Below are 20499 nucleotides of genomic sequence, written 5' to 3' on the forward strand. Positions count from 1 at the left end.
TACTAAGGTGAAAATTATACCATTTTAGAGACAACAAATTTGCACCTCCCACCCCACCCGAGTCAAAATTAATCTCCCCCTCCACTACCCGAAAGTTCCAACTCGAACGCACAAGCTGGTCCCGAGACACTGCAGATACATTATTTTGATAAACTGGGTACAGGTAATGTCTTTTGATATACCTCTCTGCTTCACCGTAAACAGATTCTGAGTTCCACAGTGGCTTTTTGTGCTAAAACATTAAGTCAGATCGAAGACAAAAAATCTTTAGTCCCTCCTCCCTTTCCCACAACACGAAATTTGAAGTCTCCTTGAAGTTTATAACTTGATCTTCCAAGCCGTTTCCTAGATATTGCACGTATATTTTCCTAATATATATTCACCTAGTGTTTTCCAATTTACCTCGCTACTTCATCGTGAATAAAAGCTGCGCAGGGGCTCATAACCGAAAAATCTTAAGGCAAATCAATGACAACATTTTTATACCCCCCTATTCTTTCCAACAAAACAATATGGTAAATCCTCTTATTCTTCCCTTAATGCTCCCTGGAAGTTTCAACTCGATCCTAAAAGCTGTTTCCGAGATATTTCAGATATGTTACCTTGATAGTCTCTGTACACAGTGTCTTGCGATTTACCTTTAACATGTTACTTCAACATGAAACTGAAACTTCAGTTACTTCAACATGAAAGAAGTTGCACGGGGGCTCATAGCCCAAAGAACCTTAAGGCAGATCAAGGGCGGAATTTTTGTAGGCTTACTCTTTCTTCCACAAAATCGATAGTTTAAGAACTATTACCCTCTCTTTAATACTCTCTGAAAGTTTCAACTAAATTACTTGAGCCGTTTCCAAGATCATACCGATAGCCTGCTTTGAAAACTCGAGTGTACCGAACGTTTTTTCATCGACTCAGGTACGCAGATTGTTTCAGGAGTACGCTCTTGAGAAAGTCTGAAAAATCTTGGTCTAAGAAACGATCCCTAAGAGTTCCAAGCCGATCAGACAGCTAAGACTAAACGTGCCCGTCTTTCTTAAAATCTTACTGCAAAGAATGAGCGGTGTAGATAATTAAGGCCATGGCCCTTGGGGCTGCGAGAGCCTTGCCAACCCTAGGGCCATATTTATTAGACCTTTTTGAACAAAATGGTTGCCTCAAAGTTTTGATCCCGGGCAAAAATGGCATGTAAGGGTACTGATTGCCCTTTAGTCACTTTCAGCCATTAAAAAAGGCACTAACACTTTCTATATCGATCGAACGAGCCCAACCGAACATTCTATAAACACCCTTCCATGTGAAGCAGCCAGAAACATGGGGGAACTTCACTCTTAACTAAGTAAATGCTATTACTTTGAATCTAACTACAGTACTATTTCCAAATAATTTACTGTTTGCTTCAATAGTTTTTAAGTGATTTGCCTGTATACGCTATTACAGACCAGTATCAGTTCTCATTCTCCAAATATAAAATCCTTGGATAGGGGAATTCTTCCAATCTCCGGCTAAAATTTCGGGTATTGGAGGAACATAACATCTGTTGCGGGGGATGGGGTTGCTGAAATACTTAACAGTGCATTTTAGGCCAATATTTTCTGATTTTTTTAAATGTTTGTATTATAATACATTATACCATAATTACAAATATATAATAATATAGATATAAATATCTGTAATACAATACAAATAATATAAACATATAAAATATAAAAGTATATGTAAAATATATACATATAGATAAACAATTATATAATATATATACATATATATTATACATAAAAACAAATATTATAACATAAATATAGCATTATTTTTAAATTAACATAATATGATAACCTATTATAATGATATAGTCCAATTGGCTAACATACCAATGCCATGTTTTTCCATAAGGCCAATCAAATCAGCTTCAGTAAGTAAAGGCGGGGCAGTTGTTGCACTTTCATCAAGGTCAATCCTCGTTGGCGTAAAAACTTGACCTTCTGTGTACACCGGTAGACTTTTGTCTGACCACCTATCGTAAGGATATACTTCTAAATAATTTCTGGCAGTAATCATAAGTCCAGTAGCAACAAACTGCAAAGACAACATCTGATTATATCATCATCTGATATAATCTGATATATCATCATCTGATATATCATGATCATCTATCAACATCTGATATATATCTGAGAATACACTTTCTGAAATCAAAATAAATAAGTTTACTACAGAAAGAGTTATAATACATGACGTTTTCCCGGGAATTCAGCGTTTGTACAAAACCTTTTCCATCTATGGTTTTAAAATCAGCAGTTTAAACTGCCGTTTTAACAAATTTGGTCTATTCTCTGGTACTTTGCACTGAAACATCCCATAAATTGATGAGGTTTAGGAAAATGTTCTACAAAAACTTTTACACAATTGAACTATGTGGAAAAAAATTCGGAGTGTTCACCGATACATTTAATTTGCATCCATAGGAAAGAGTATTTCGATGTAGATCAGTGTTGACTATTCTATCCGCAATCCCTTTCTTTTTTTTAAATAATTTAGCAGACATATCTTAGCCCTCGTTAGTGGGAACGTATTGTGAAGATTTTACGAGCGCTGTTATTTAAATCAGTTTATTTAAAAGCTATCACAGATGAATTTTCAAGTTCAAAGCCATAAGGTGATTTTTTAAGATAGCGAAGTGGGGAAAGTATGGAATAATAAATTAAATACAGATATTGAGGTGGCAATAGATATTGGCATGAACACTGATATTGTGAATACACAATATTGATGGTAGGAAATATTTAATTTTAAGGGAATCAATTTTAGAGATAATAAATTTTAGGGATAAAATAAAATTTTAGGGAATCAAGAGGCACAGGTTTGGCAGTAAGAAAGAAGCCTTTCTGATTCCCTGTACCTTTTCTTCAATAACAAATATTTCATTAATATTGTCTGATTTCCATCAGACAATCTGATTTCCAACAGCTAGTATTTTAAGAATGTTAAGAAACTTGATTAGAAGTGCTTAAGAAAAATTGCGAAATGACATATTTGATTGCAGTCCACTGGACTATGGCCCCATTTAAAACGAAGGTCGTATACAGGGCGGGATTTATGCATAGGCCCACTAAACCTGGGCCTAGGGGCGCAGAATGCCAAGGGGCGCAAAAAAACACACTGAGCAATTTTTTTATAACAAAAACTGGACTGACGTTATTTATCGTCAAAGTTCCAGGTGGACTTTGCTGCTGAGCTGCCTATCCACAGAACATCACAACCCTCAGGGCAAAGGTTTTAAGTTATGCTCTGGGAGCATATGAGGTTTTTATAAAAGCCGTTGTCGTAGAAACTTAAAAACAGGTTCATTCGATTGGAGATTCAAAGCGCTAGTACGCTTTTTAATAATCGAAAGTGACTGGAGGGCAACTAGCCCCCTCCCCCACGCCCATCATTCCCCAAAACACATCCAATCAAAATTTTGAGATAGCAATTTTGTTCAGCGTAGTTGATTTCCATGTAGAAAATTTGTTTTTGAGGAGGACACTCCCCCACAACCCTCAGGGCAAGGGTTTTAAGTTATGCCCTGGGGGCATATAAGGTTTTTATAGAAGGCATTGTCGTAGAAACTTCGAAAAAGGCTCATTCGATTGGAAATTCAAAGGTCTTGTACCCTTATAATACTCGAAAGTGATTTTAGTGCAACTAGCCCCCCTTCCCCCGCACGCCCTTCATTCCCCCAAACACATCCAATCAAAATTTTGAGATAGCCAGTTTGTTCAGCGTAGTTGATTTCCAGTTAGAAGATTGGTTTTTGAGGAGGACAATCCCCCACATCCCTCACGGCAAGGGTTTTAAATTATCCCCTGGAGTTATGTAATGTTTTTATAGAAGGTGCTGTTATATAAACATTAATAGAACCTTATTCGATTTGAATTTAAAAGAGCTAGCGCCCTTTTCATTGGTAGAAACTGACGGGATGTCAATCAGCCCCCCCACACCCATCAGTTCCTACCCTCCATCCACACAGAATGGGGCAGTGGACATTTTGTTCAGGGTAGTTGATTTCCAGATAGAAAAGATATTTTCAAGGAGGACACTCCCCCACATCCCTCAGGGCAAGGATTATAGGTTATGCCCTGGGAGCATATAAGGTTTTTATTGAAATCTGTGTCGTAGAAACTTGAAAAAGGGCTCATTTGATTTGAAATTCAAAGGCTAGTACCCTTTTTAATAGTCAAAAGTGATTGAAGGGCAACTCGCCTACCTTCTCCCAAAACACATCCAATCAAAATTTTTAAATAGCCATTTTATTCAACGTAGTTACAAGTTTTGGAAATTAGGTCTTTAAGGATGACAACCCCTCCCCCATAGCCCTTAAGGCAGGAGTTGTAAGTTATGCCCTGGGGCATCACTGGGGCATATAAAGTTTTTATTGAAAGCGTTGTCGTAGAAACTTCAAAAGGGCTCATTCAATTGGAAACTGAAAGGGCTAGTGCCTTGTTTTTAATAGTTGAAAGCTATTGGATAGCGACTAACGCCCCTCTGACACCCACACTTTTCCCAAACACATCCATTCCAAATTTTGAGATATCCATTTAGTTCAGTGTAGTTGAAAGTTATGGAAACTAGGTATTTTAGGATGATATACCCCTTAAAGCCCTCAGTGCAAGGGTTTTAAGTTATGCCCTGGGGGCAAATAAAGTTTATATAGAAAGTTGTTGTATGTGATTTATAGAATAGATTTTAGTCTTCCTCAAATCCAATTTTTATATGTTTAAAAACTAAATGTTGACTTAAGATTAAATCAAAATGCACTGTGATAATGCTAATTCCCAATAAGTCATCACAGCAGTATCCCAAGAACGACTGAGGGTATTATGTTCAAACGTTCGGGGCTACTTCTGCTCTTAAAATTTAATTAAATCCAAATAGCGTAAGTGTATCCAAGCTATTAAAGAAAGTAAACAGATATTTTTGCGAATGGTAACAAGTTTTCCATTACAGGTCAACTAGAGGAGTTATGAAACTAAATTAAACAGTACTATTTGTGTCCAGATTTTTAAAAGGGTGTGTGCTGTTAAAAATTGCTGAAAATTTTTCTCCGGCATACAAATAGCAGGCCAAACTATAAAGTCTTAAAAAACGAAAAGATCTAAAGTATTATTTTTTTTTCCCTGAAAAGACTATGTCAATATAAAACGAACAGAAATTAATTAAAAAACTTTTTCCACAAAATAAGTTTTTCAAAGAAAAGTAAACAACTCCAATAAACAAAAAATGAGCAAAACTAAAATCAAATAATCTACTAAGTGTGAAACTACCACAAATCAGCTTTGATAAATAAATGAAACCCAAAATGAACAGAAATTACAATGATTAACCGAGTCAAACTCAAAACGAGCAGAAATTAACATAAGTTGGGCGCAAAACCCCTATGCCTTCCCAAGGCCAGAACAAAATTTGCACTTTACTGAAAAAATACAAATGAATGTGCATTGTCAGTTTAGTATACATATACTGATGTTTAGTAATCAAAATGTTAATATTATTTGATTTATTAAAGTTATAAAAGTAAAAACATTTATATTTTTTCAGTAAAGTGCAAATTTTGTTCTGGCCTTGGGAAGGCATAGGGGAAGGCATTTATTTATCAATGCTGATTTGTGGTAGTTTGACGCTTGGTAGATTATTTGATTTTAGTTTTGCTCATTTTTTGTTTAATGGAGTTAAACAAGGGGAAATAAAATGACACTGACTGATGACAGAAAGATCAATGACACTTTTTAAAATGATAATAAACAGAACACTTGACTAATGACAGAAGAAAACAGTAAAACTTTTTGCAATAACAACAAAATCAGAATGATTTTTGCAGCTTTTTGCAATGAAAGAAAAACAATGACATACAAATCTAAAGTAAGTACTTGTTCATTCATCAAGTACTTTTAATATAAAATTTTATATAATTTAATATATTTTATGTATAATTTTAGTAAAAAGTTATATTACTTAAATAAGTATTTAAAATTATATTAATTTTAATATAAAATTTGGTTTCAAGATCATAGCATCCTTCAAACAATAGGCGAGAAAGCGGTTGTATTCAAACTCAAAGTTCCAGGGGCCAGGGAATTTCCCCCAGGGAAAGAGTATAAAAATAGGAATATTTTTAGACCACAATTATTCCAGGAGGGGACAAACTAGGGAGAAGAACATTTTTTCCTTAAATTTTACCTTAACGGACAAAGTATTCAAACATAAAAGAAAAAAAGTTATGAAAGTTTTCACAAGGAGAGGTAAAAACAATGACACTTTGAGCGATGACAGAAAAATTGATGACAATTTTAACCTGACAATGATGACCAACGATAGAAGAAAAAATATACACTGCGCAATGACAACAAACTCGGAAGTAAATACCTGTTCATCGCCAATCTTAATATCGACTTTGGTTTCCAAACCCTGGGCATCTTTTGAACAACAGGCAAGGAAATGGCGGACTATAAACTCGTATAACTTCGCTTCATTACCTTGAAGGGAGCTGGCATATTTTGTGGGATGAATTGGAGGATGAGCCTGGTCAGATTTTTTACCTTGTCTTGGAGTCGGGCCAGAATTCAGAATGTTGGAAGCAAATGCTGAGACAAAACATAAATAATATATTAGAAACCAATTAGAAAATATTCGCACTATATAAATATATATTACAAATTATATTATATACATTATATTATATAATATATATTATACTAAATATATATTAGAGACCAAGTAGTCAAATATCAAAATCATTATTCCAACCCCTCCCTGTCCACAATGAAGTACCCCCAAAGTACTCTCCCAAGTCCCCTTATTTTTTCAGTTATGATTTTTTCAGTTATTCAGTTTTTTCAGTTATGATTAACAGCCTCACTAAAGAATTTTCTGATAGATGGAGATTTGTCGATAGCCTACCGATCATTTAAACTGAAATCTATTGAAATTTATTGTTGTTATTTATTGTTTTATTATTGTTATAATTGAAATTATCGTTAGAAATTTATTGAGTGACTTAATGAGCAATCTTATGAGGATTCTCAACGACATTGCCCATGAGGCCTTGGACTAGGACATGAGAGCAAACTCTTCCGAATCCATGGTAACGCCAATTCTTTTCCTTAAATCCTCGTCCCTTTTTCTAAATCTATCTCTCCTGAAATTCCCGTGTCTTCCTTTAAATTACTAGGCTCTACAATTTCTTCTAATTTAAAGTGGGATATTCATGTTAAACATTATTTACAGAGCTAATGCGTCTATTTCTATGCGTCTATTCTATAAATGCTATAATGCGTCTATTCTATAAATGTGCGTCTGAAACGTAAGAGCTCCGAAAGGCTAAGGAAGCTATACTATACTTTCCAGAGGAATTGTCTAAGATCTGTTTTCGGTATTCAATCGTATAAAGACATGATCAGGCCACGTTTTTGATAAAGCATGATAGATTGCCGAAAATCGTGGTTTTTGCACTGAGTGGCAAAAACCACTAGTGGCAAAAATAGACGAAAATCGTGGTTTTGCATCTGAGGCCAATCAAAAAGCAGGTCGTTCTCGAATGAGGCGGGGATAGAAAAATATCCTGAGAAAGGACTCTTAGAAAATTGGACCTTCATGGGAGAGGATAAAAATTGAGGCTTTGAACAGGTCAGGGGGAAGGAACAGTATGCACAGTAGCGTTGGCCTCGGGCATTTTGGGGCGATAATGAGTTATTAGTAGTAGTTGGTATCCTAGGGTCTTTGGAAATTACTTATAACTTAAATAACTATAGTTTTAAATAATACTTGGAAAATACCATCTTTTTAAAGTAACGCAGTCTTCCCTTTGAGAGGCAACGCTATAGCGTTGCCTATAGTAAAGGCCATATGGCTCCAATGTTTTGTTTTTTTTTCCAGAGTCACTGGAAGGGGTTGTCGTACACACTTCAGACGGGGTTCATTCGATTGGACATCGGAAGTTCTAGTGTCCTTTTTAAGAGTCAAAAGTGATCAGAGGACAAATAGCGCCCCCTCCCCCCAAAAAAAGAAACATCAATTTTTTAGATCGCCATTTTGTTAAAAATAGTTCAAAGATCATACAACAAAAACTCCCGGGTCGACACAACGTCCCAGGGCCCGTTGGCTGGCGTTGTAAGTTATGCCCTGGGGGCATATATGGTTCTTACAGAAGGCATGCTCGTAGAAACTTCAAATAGGTTCTAGTTACCTTTTTAAGAGTCAAGAGTGAAAGGAGGGCATTTACCCCCCCCCCCCTCACACATACCCTCTTTTCCTGAAGTAGATTCAATCAAAAATTTTAGATAGCCATTTTTTAAATAGTCCAACAATCAAATGACAAAAACCTCGGGGTCAACATACCCCGCCCCTCCAGAGGCAGGAGGAAGGGTTGTAAATTATGCTGGAAGGCACTAAGGTTTTTATAGAAGAGATAAACGTCGGAGGGGACTTAAATGACTATAAAATTTAAATTTCTATTTCCCTTTTTGAGAATCCAAACTAACCTCATGGCAACTACCTCCTCCCCCCACCAACCATCTTTTACCCAAAGGCGTCCGATCATTTTTCTGGATTTTAATTTGTCCAAAATAGACCAAAGATCATATAATAAAAACTCCGGGGTCTGCATAGCTCCCCAGAACCCGGGGACAATGCCCCAGGGGTATATAAGGTTCATATGGAAGGAATAATTGTAAAAATTCGTCGGGGCTCATTCTATCGGACCCAGGGGTATCTTGTAACTATGCCCCAGGGGTATATAAGGTTTATATGGAAGGAATAATTGTAAAACTTCGTCGGGGCTCATTCTATCGCAAATTGAAAGTTTTAGTCCCCTTTTAAGAGTCAAAAGGGACGAGAGGGCAGCTAGCCCTTCTGCCTTTTTACTCCAAATCCATCCAATCGAATTTTTGAGATAGCCATTAAAATAAGTCGAAAAATCGGATAGAAATCTAAAAAAAAGAAAAGAAAAAACGCTAGCAATACAAGGCTGAGAAAATGTACCTCCCCATCTCGAATCAGTTGTCTGACACTGGATCAATGGCCTCAAGTCCAATTCTTTTGGGAAAATGTTGGTTTCTGTTCTTGGATAGCTGATATAACCTTGTACATACAACTTCTCGGCAATTTTCATGACTTCCTTTGCGTTCAATCTCAGTTTCCTGGAGCCTAGTTTTTCCATTTCAACGGTATCAAGCGGGAGGGGTCGCCATTTAGATTTCGGTTTTGTTTCTATTTTGGTAACAGTTGCAGTTCCAGCATCTACGCAATGATCGTGAATGACTTGACAAGCTAGTTCATTAAACAGTCTATTGCGAGTCCAAATAAATTCTGCTCGCTCTGACTCATCAATTTCATGGATCACCTTCAGAAAAAGAACAAAATATAATTACATTAAATACCATAGAGAGGGGGGGACAGCTTCTTCCGTTGAAAATCTAACCCAGTCCCCAAAAATATCAATACTGCTATCTAGCAGTTTTCACTCTGGGGGCATCTATGATTTTGATGGTACTCCATCCTTGTACAGCACCTCTATCCTTGAACAGTATATTGCTCCGCTTAAGGTAAGGAGCGGTTGGCTCAGTGTCAAATCAGGGGTTAAGTAAGTTTGTGTTAGGTTAATTCCATAAATATGGGTCGTCTTCATTAATTTTGTCGGAAGAAACTGAGCAAAGGCTATGGGAGACTACTACTACTACTAACAGCTCATCGCAGCACCAAGCCGCCTGAGGCCAACACAGCTACGCAGACTCCTCCTCCATCCCAATATATTCAAATCCTCCCTTGTTACACCCTCCCAGGAGGATCCCATTTCCTCTGAATATTTCTTTATGACGTCCTACAACCCAAGACGAGGACGACCTTCTTTCCCTTTAGTCCTAGACGGTTGGCTGAAAAGGACAACCTTCGGCAATCTGCCATCCTTCATCCGTACAATGTGCCCTAACCATCTTAATTTTTCTCTCATTATAGCCCTAGAGAGAGGAGTTGAACCACATTTTTTTTACAGCCTACTGTTAGAAATACGGTTAATCGGTTAGGTACCCTGAACAATCCGTAGGCAATTTCTTTGGAAAACATCTAGTAAATCTTCATCCGCTTTTCAGAGCGCCCATGCTTCAGAGCCATATTTGACAACTGTCAACACCGTAGATTCTAATATTCTAATCTTGGTTTGCAGACTTATCTTAATATTCTTCCAAAAAAAAATTTTAACTGTGAAAAACACCCTGAGCCTTGGCTATTCTACATTTAATGTTCACTGCTCCCACCGTCTATACTAATAATACTACCAAGGTAAGTGAAGCTGCCCACCTGATCAATCTTTTCGTTACCCAACTTCAGCTTTTCATCTTCATTTATTCCTAGACTTCATGACTTAGTCACCTTAACATTATTTTTTTATCTTGGCCTAACACGCTGAACTCGCGACACTTCAAACAGCTTCTTCATTTTGCTCACACTTTCATCTTAGATGCTTAAATCATCAGCATAATGTAAATCAAGAAGAACTTTTCATCCCCGTTAGATTCCGTGGTCTCCCATTGCCTTTCCTGTGCTAATTAAAACCAAGTCCATCAAAATAATCCATATAAAGGGGTATAGAACACAACCCTGCTTAATTCCTGATTTAACACAAAACCAGCTGATAACCCCACTTCCTACCTTAACCGCAGCAATGTTATTCTTGTACATAGCACTAATAACTTAAAAAAAAAAAACTACAGGGAGGCAGTTAAATGTGAAGTTAACACTTTTCTAGATTTAAATGTACTTTGTAGATAATTTAAGTATCTTGAAATTAAGTGTCAACGAAACGAACTTTTTTTTGGGGTTTCAATGAAATTATCATTCAATCATCTATAATACCATGTCATTTATTATTCAATTATAAACGCTGTGCTCCAAAGTTACTTACTCTATTTGACAAGCCCCAAAAACAAAACCCCAAAACCTAAAGCCCCCAAAGTTACTAACCCACAAAACACATTCTTGCACGCTTGTCTGTCCACAAAGATTTTAAAGCCAAAGAGACTGTCGGATGGCAAAAAAACGAAGAAAAACTGTAGCGTAGACTGTTGTGTGAAGAAAAAAAAATATTTCGCCTTTCCCTTAGAATTCCAAGCCCTCTCCAAAAAAATTACTTTCAATGAAATTTATAATTCGATCCATGAATCCATGAGACAAAACATGGGATGCTTACCAAACATGCATAACGTTGAACATCTTTTAATGAAACCAACAGACTGCAAACAATTTTCATTGGGGGATATAGTCGCATAACTATGAAAAAACAACAACAAAAAAGCACATGCTCTCTTACTAAAGTCCAAAAACCAACTGACTGATCTTATGTCTGGTATCTTAGATGCATATAGATATCTATTCATCATAGACCAGATATCATTAGATCATATCATCAGATATTATATAGATCAGATATCACTAGATCATATAGATATCAATTGATATAGATATCAATTCACACAGGAGTAAAAAAAACACTGCAAATTTATGGCTAATTTGAATATTTATTATATACTTAGTTAATTTTATTATTATTTTTTTGGGGGGATATAAGGACAGCGGGTAGTGAGTGAGTAAGTATTGTTTTGCAAAGGGTGATGTTTACACAAATAAGTTCATAAACTTCGGGTTTATTTTTTTATTTAATAAAACGTTATTTCTATGAAAAAAAAGGTATGCATTTGTTAAAGATTCACTGAAGACATTTAGGTTTTATCACAGTAAGATGCTATTTGACGCTGTGTTCAAGCATGTTTTTCTTATTTCTTTTGAAAAATCGAAAGTAACTAAGCTCAAAGAATACGTGGGAATTCTGTTCAGGGGGGTGGGGGGAGAAATAAAAAACAAACAAATTTCATTTATAATTTGAAAAAGAAGTGTCCACTAATTCAGGAAAGTTTAGGAATTCGACGGCGGGTGGCGAAGCCCCCTATCACTGCATTTCATTCTGTATTTATTCATTTGTTTAGGGAACGAGGTTTCCCATTTGCTAAAATTAGCTATTAAATACATCAACTTTTGATTTATCTTGCGTTTGCCTAATTTAATGAACACTGCAATCTAATATTATCAGATTCGGAACATCTGTTTGACATACATTTCCGGTTTGCACCCTTTTGTGCACAAAAAAGACCGTCTTCAGCTAAGGAGAGGCTATTTTAAATATTGTAAATTCCTGCTATATTTACCAAGGTGGTACAGAAATCACAAGATTATTTCTCATTATGGACTTATCGACCCTCTAGTACTATTTGACAACATCGCTAAGGACCTGAGGACCAATAGTCCAAGGAAGATATGTGCCAGTGACCCCCTCACTTGTTTTTTTCCAGATTAGAGATTTATAAATATTGTTAAGTTATTTATGTTGTGTTTCTCTTATTATTTCCTTGTGGATAATATTATTTGTTTTTTCTTATTTTTTCTCCGAATTTATTTTATATTGCGGGTTACAAATAAACTTACTTACTTACTTACTATACCTTTTGTTAGTGGTTGAAGACAGTATTATACGCAAAAAAAGGATTGAAATAACACTAGCATATAAATTTAAGAGATGACAGGAAGAATGCTTCGACACCAAAAGGTTAGTTGAGACATTTTTTTAACTAATGGCTAAAAATTTAACAATAAAATATTTAATTACTCGAATCTTCCAGAAAGCCTCTGGTATAAAGCTTTCAATTGATTTAAACCTCTCGACAACGAAACCCAACGTTGGAAATTGACAACTTCCGTAGCTGATTATCTTCCCGTCCGTGATTACGGATGGAAAAACCCGTTTTAACCTCAATGTCTGAAAACGTGTAAATGCAGCACCAATTCTTAAATCCAATTCGGATCGGACGTCTACGGCGTCACTTACTCGCTTGTCGACAGGGCCAAGATTTTGACAAGCATTTATTAACGAGCGATACGTTATCTCAGAAAATCTTGCTCTGTATACCTGAAAAAAGGAAAAATTAAATTATTTTAAAATCCTGAATTGCTTGTAACCTCAAAACCTCGGTTGTAACCATAAATAACCCATGTAGTTCAGTAGGGAAGACTTATTTTATAAGTCTTCTATAATAGTTATTTTCTATATTATTATTTCTTATGAAAATAATATCTTATTTTCTCCTAGCATTCACACATGGCATATTTAAGTTAACATGTAGGTTAATTTATCGCGTTTTGAACAATTAGATTTCCGCTCTATAATCTACACACATTATTGGGGTTTTTTTTCGTAGTTTACAGAAACCCGTTTATATGAAGCCCATTTATTCTTATAAAAAAACACACCAAAGGTGAAAACAATTTAGAAAGACCTGCTAGCTCCGCCAACAGAGGGCATCACGACAGAGGATCGGCCTCCTGTCAGAGGCCACCAGGTCCTTTGTCCGCGAGGACGGGGGTTCGTGTTGCTGTTTATTTGGTCTGGAACGGGGGTCAGTGACGTGACTCTGTAAGCACAGCCAGAGTCGACCCAACTCTAAATGGGTACCTGGAGAAATCTGGGGAAGGTAAACAGGAAGGGTGTGCGAAGGTACAGGATGGCTGGCCCCCAACCGCCCATTGCACTTACTGGCAGCAGAGTAATGAAACGGAGATCAGCACCTCCGGTAGGGACTGTAAAGTTCAATGTCGTACTCCTTACCTTTTACCTTTTAACGACAGTGGGTATCACCTACAAAACTCTAAATCACAGAGTCGTGGATTCGAGCCCCATACTTGCCCTTTTTTAGAAACGTGGAGAATATATTTTTTCTTGGGTAAAAGTTGCATTTATGGAGGATATTGGACTAAAATGCCTGTACAGGTGGATAAAGAATTCGATTAGAAGCGGCGGGGGGGGGGGGGAGGGAATTTTTCTCTTTGTAAATGAGCCTTTTCAAACTTATAGTTTTGGTAAGTCTACGCTATTTTGTCTCATTGTCAGATGATTAGTAGAAAATTTCAGGGAAAGCTCTGTTTGGAGAAATTCCACGTGTTCAATACAAGTTTCCATTTACGTCCATACAAAAGCTGGTCTTGTGTAGTTTATCAGCATTGTCAAAAAGAGCTTTCATAATTCTATGTACTTTTAAGTTGGACCCATTAACACGAAAACACAGCTTCAAAATCATACTTTACCTACCGAGAATAGTTTTTCATTTGAAATAATCAAATTTTCTGCAAGTCAAAACACATATTCACGGCTATACATAGGGGGGCACCTTAGATTGGCTCAGGGAATTCCCTAAATGGAAAAACAGTTATCTAATAGTTTTTTTTTGTATTGTGATCCCTCTTACCATCAGGAAGGTAATGATGCCATTTCTCCTAGGGATTTTTCTTGCATGCATTTCATAATTAATTTCATATTCAAAAACAAAATTTAATAATTATCCTGTTGCTACCTAAAGTTAAACCCTACAGAAAGTGTGTGTGGAGGGCCTGATCATCTTCCTCCTGCAAAGCAGTGCAAAGACAAGCAATGACGCGTATGCTGTAAAACTGCTATTACAGTTGGCTCGCGACAATAATATTATAGCTTTTAACAGATGCCACTGTTTGGAAATAATCTAGACAGTCTGTTAATGCTTAGAATTTTTCCCTTATTGAATAAGATGATTATAGCATACACCAAATAACTTCTAAAAATTTTAATACAAGGGATACAGTGAGATTGTGAACACAAAGAAATCAAAAACAACAGGTTATATCTTCTTTTTCTTCAGGACATGAAACAGTTATGCAATCAAAACTGAAATGATAAGTCCTGCTTAATTGACACCTTTCTAACTGGGGCATTCAACATTCTCCCTTGTGTCAAAATTGTTCTCCGCTGGTGTAGCCATTCAAGATATTTGTTTGAATCCAGTCCCTATAGAGGGAAAATACTATTGTCAAGCATCTTTGATTCAAATGTGCTCTAAAAACCTGGAAATTTTTGCTGCAATTTTGAATTCTTGCCTTTCTCTCCAAGACAAAAAGAACATTTTTTAAGGTAATTACTGAGATCCTGATAAGGGAATTAATTTATTAGATACCCACCGCCCCCCCCCATATCCTCCTCATTGTTTTAGTTTGATATAGAAGTTTTGCCTCACTGGACTGACCCTCCCAAATAATAAGTATTTATTATTACACTATACCTGAATGACAAAAGACGTGGAAGAATACACACTTGGTGCGCGTCGACCTCCTACCTAAAGAAGAAGAAGAAGGTATTCCTTAAACCAATAACTGTACTCCTATTCTTCAATGCTTACATAGTACGCTCTTACTGTCTCAAATCCCACCAACTATCACCGTCAGTAAAAAGCCTGGATAATCACACCCTCAACAACAATATTTAACTAGAAATATTCAACTTGATAGTTCAGTGCCTAGGATCCAAAGAGCTACAACAAGATAGTAATTGCAGCAAGTAGCCTCAGTATAACACTTATCTTTGAGACGGAGAAGCATGAAGATTAAACAATAGTGACGGGAAAGCCCATAAGCCTTTTCAGAAGAAGCAGACAGTCAGAGGTGTATCCTATTTCAGAATTCCATTGTAGTATGCTGCATCAAATACAGTGAAATCAGAAGAGTGAAAAATCGTTGTTACTAGAAAGTCCATAATCCTTAAGAGGAGGATTAAATTTAAAAAAAACAAGTTTTTTCAACTGAAAGTAAGGAGCAACATTAAAACTTAAAACCCGCATAAATTATTACGTATATGGGGGGGGGGTCGCCTCCGCGTCAATACCTCGCTCTTTACGCTAAAGCTCGAATTTTCTTCGAATCACATAGCCCTGAATCACAAAGGCCGTTTAATTAGAATAGATAGCTCTTTTGAAAGTACTAAAAAAAAAAAAAAAAAAAAAAATAGCGTAAGGAGCGAGGTATTGACTAGGGGGCGAATCCCCTCATATACGTAATAATTTCTGTTCGTTTTAAGTTTCGATGGTGCTCCTTACTTTCAGTTGAAAAACTTGTTTTTTATTTAATTTCTGATCGTTTTTTAAATAATGCTGGGAAATCTGGCGCCCCCTTCATAGAAATGTCCCTTCCCCCATGAAAACATAAGTAGAAATGACCCTATAACTCCCACGCCCACACCATATATGGGCATAGCCTCCCTAGGGAGAACACGTGGTTAATGAGGTCAATGACCTCTTTCTCCAGGTGTGTTTTGGGCACGCTCTCAGCGAATGCTATGCCGTCCAGGACTTTAGAACACCTGTGCTGTCGACCTCAATTCACCTATCATGAATCAATAATTCCCCTTAGAAACAACAAATTAATTCCCCTTTCTTGACAGATCAATCAACCCATGACATCATCTGTCAGACTTTAAAAATTTTCGCCTAGAAACGATTCTCCAGGAATAGATCCAAGTCATTAATGTCTTTGCCTCGGAAACAACTCTTTTGGTCGAACTCCAAAGGATATTAATAAACAATGCCATGGAAACAACTCTCCAAGAAACATCTTAGCGATGAATTGTTTTAGCGCGGGAATCAGGTTTCTTATTAATTTGAAATGCATTAGCGCAGAGATGCCAAAAACAAAAGGAACACGCTGAAATTACGTTTAGGGATTATTTGGGTGAAACTGTTTTATCCATTTTATGGAATTATTTCGACGAAACAGTTAGAGACATTTTAAAAGAAGATTTAAGAAGAGAATTTGAGGGTGAAACTCTGTGGTCGTTATAATACACAAGTTTCATTTGAACAGTGTCGTGAGGTCCTCTACCCCAACCCCAAAGGGTTCCGATCCCCACCACCCCAACCCCGAAGGAAGCGCTCGGTCCTCAAAGGTCCCCCAAGCACCCAAAGAGCCCCCGCCCCCCAAACGCCCTCCACAGACCCGCAAAGGCCCTCCCCTGGTCCTCAAGGGCCCCCCAGACCCCCAAAGGTCCCCCGGACCCCAAACGCTCTCCGCAGACCCTCAAAGGCCCTCCCCGGGTCCTCAAAGGGCCCCCGGACCCCCAAAGGGCCCCCCGGACCCCAAATGCCCTCCCCCAGTCCTCAAAGGTCCCCCAGGACCGAGAAGCGCCGCGGGCCAGGAAAGCGCTATCATGGGGATGCGCCGCAGGGGGATGCGCCGCGGGGTCGGGAGATGTGCCGCAGGGGATGCGCCGCAGGGAGGCACCGCAGGTATGCGCCACAGGAATGCGCTGCAGGAATGCGCCGCAAAAAGTAAACTAAACAGTAAAAATTTCGAAAGGTTATCCCCCAAACGCCCTCCTCAGACCCCCAAAGGCCCTCCCCTGGGCTCCCAAAGGGCCAACCGGCCCCCAAGGCTCCCCCCGGGCCCCCAAACGGCCTCACCCGGTCCTCATATGTCCACTGGGCTCCCAACAGACCACCCGATCCTCGAGAGCCCCGGCTCCCCAAACTCCCTCACTGGGCCCCAAAAGCCCCCCTCCGGGCCCCAGACATGCACACACAAACTGACACACACACAAAAACTTACACACACACACACACAAAACTTACACACACACATAAAAAATTACACACACACAAGAAAACTATAATGCACACACGCCAAAACTTACACACACACACACACAAAAACTTACACACACACACCCACACACACAAACATACACAATAATACTAAAACTAAAATTACCACAAAAACTAACATGAACATACAAACATAAACACATACACACACACAAACTCAGACACACACACACACGAAAACTCACACACACACGCCAAAACTTACACACACACAAAAACTTACACACACACACACACACACACACAAAAACTAACACAAGAACACAAAAAAAAACACACACACACTCAAAAAAAAACAAACACACACACACACACAAAACTAAAACACACACACACGAAAACTAACACACACACTCAAAAACTTACACACACAGAAACTTACACACACACACACACACACACAAACTTACACAAACAAACACAAACAAAAAACACACACACACAAACTTACACACACACACAAACTGACCCACACACAAAAAAACCATAAAACCACATACAAAAGCTTACACACACAAAAACTTACGCACACACACACACAAAAACTTAGACCCACACGCAAAAACTTAAATGCACACAAAAACTAACATGCACACAAAAACTTACACACACACAAAAACTTAAACACACACACAAAAACTTACACACACACACAAAAACTTACAAAAACACACACATGAAAACTTACACACACACGCCAAAACTTACACACACACGCCAAAACTTACACACACACACAAATTAAACACACACACACACACACAAAAACTTACACATGCACACGAAAACTTACATGCACACAAAAACTTACATGCACACAAAAACTTACACACACACACACACACACACACAAACTTACACACACACACACACGAAAACTCACACACACACGCCAAAACTTACACACACACACAAACTTACACACACACACACACACAGAAAAAAACTAACACATGAACACAAAAAACTCACACACACACTCACAAAAACTTACACACACACACACACACACACACAAAACTTACACACACACACACGAAAACAAACACACACACACAAAAACTTACACACACAAAAACTTACACACACACACACAAACACAAAAACTAACACATTCACACGAAAACTAAAATTCACAAAAAAACTTACATTCACACAAAAACTTAAACACACACACACACACACACAACTTACACACACAAACACACGAAAACACACAAACACACGAAACAAAAAACACACACAAAAAACATAACAAAAGCAAACAAACATAAAAACAAACATAAAAATGAGCAAAAAAACAAAAAAAAAACATACTAAAAAAAACTAAAACGAAACCAGAAAAACAAAACAAAAAAAAAAAAACCCGAAAAAAAACACAAACAAGCCCAAAAAAAAAAACAAAAAAACATACACAGGAACACTAAAACTAACACACACACACACGACAAAACTTACACACACACACACATAAACTAAAACACACACACACACACACACACAAACTAACACATGAGCACAACAAAAAACTCACACACACACTCACAAAAACTTACTAACACACACACACACAAAAATAACACGCACACACACTAAAACTTACACACACAAGCAAAAACTAAATCAAACATAAAATTACACACACACACACACACACACATCAACAAACATACACACACACACACACACACAAAAAACTAAAATAAACACAAACAAACAACCACACACAAACAAACACAAATTAACACACACACACAAAAAAAAATAACAAACCCACACAAAAGCTTAGACACACAAAAACATAAAATCACACACAAAAACTTACAAACACACTCAAAAACTAACATGCACACAAAAACTTACATGCACGCAAAAACTAACACACACGCACAAAAACTTACACACACACACAAAAACTTACACACACACTCAAAAAATTACACACACAAAAACTTACACACACACACACACACAAAAAAAAACTAACACAAGAAAATGAAAAATAAAAATCACAAAAAAACATACACACACACACACACACGAAAAATTACACACACACACACACTTTAAAACTTACAAACACAAAATCTGGGACACACACAAACTTACACACACACACACACAAAAACTTACACCCACAATAAAAAAATTACATTCACAAAAAAACTTAAAGTCACAAAAAAAATTACACACACACTAAAACTTACACACACGCACAAAAACTTACACACACACAAAAACTTACACACACACACGAAAACTTACGCACACACACACACATACACACACACACAAAAAAATAACACAAGCACACGAAAACTTACATGCACATAAAAACTTACATGCACACACAAACTTACACACACGCACAAAATCTCACACTCAAACACAAAACCTTACACACACACACACTAAAACTTACACACACACACTAAAAATTACACAAACACAAACAAAAACTAACACACACACAATAAAACTCACACACACACACGAAAAATTAAAAACACACGCAAACAATAACAGACACAAACAAAATTACACACACACACACACACAAAAACTTACACATGCACACGAAAACTTACATGCACACAAAAACTTACATTCACACAAAAACTTACACACACACACACACAAACTCACACACACACACACACACAAAACTCACACACACACACACACACACACACACTACACACACACGCCAAAACTTACACACACACAAACTACACACACACACACACACACACAAAAACTTACACATGCACACAAAAACTTACACACACACACAAAACTTACACACACACACACACAAAAACTTACACACACACACACAAAACTCACACACACACACCAAAACTTACACACACACACACACACACACACACACACACAAAAACTTACACATGCACACGAAAACTAACATGCACACAAAAACTTACAAGCACACAAAAACATACACACA

The 20499-nt window shown here is 37.3% G+C and overlaps 1 protein-coding gene across 1 annotated transcript in view; it reads right to left on the reverse strand.

The window, feature by feature from the left end:
* The window catches only part of Top3alpha (topoisomerase 3-alpha), a 99311-nt gene that overhangs the window by 37355 nt on the left and 41457 nt on the right, over positions 1–20499 (reverse strand). Inside the window, exons 3-6 of the mRNA XM_089092036.1 lie at positions 12686–12985; positions 9013–9373; positions 6400–6617; positions 1869–2073 (exon numbers count right to left, since the gene is read on the reverse strand). Coding sequence (XP_088948162.1) covers positions 1869–2073; positions 6400–6617; positions 9013–9373; positions 12686–12985 — 1084 coding nt within the window. The remainder of the gene's footprint in view (positions 1–1868; positions 2074–6399; positions 6618–9012; positions 9374–12685; positions 12986–20499) is intronic.

This window comes from Artemia sp. Qi Xiang Cuo, chromosome 7, assembly GCF_049724085.1.
Source record: "Artemia sp. Qi Xiang Cuo chromosome 7, ASM4972408v1, whole genome shotgun sequence".
NCBI lineage: Eukaryota > Metazoa > Arthropoda > Branchiopoda > Anostraca > Artemiidae > Artemia > Artemia sp. Qi Xiang Cuo.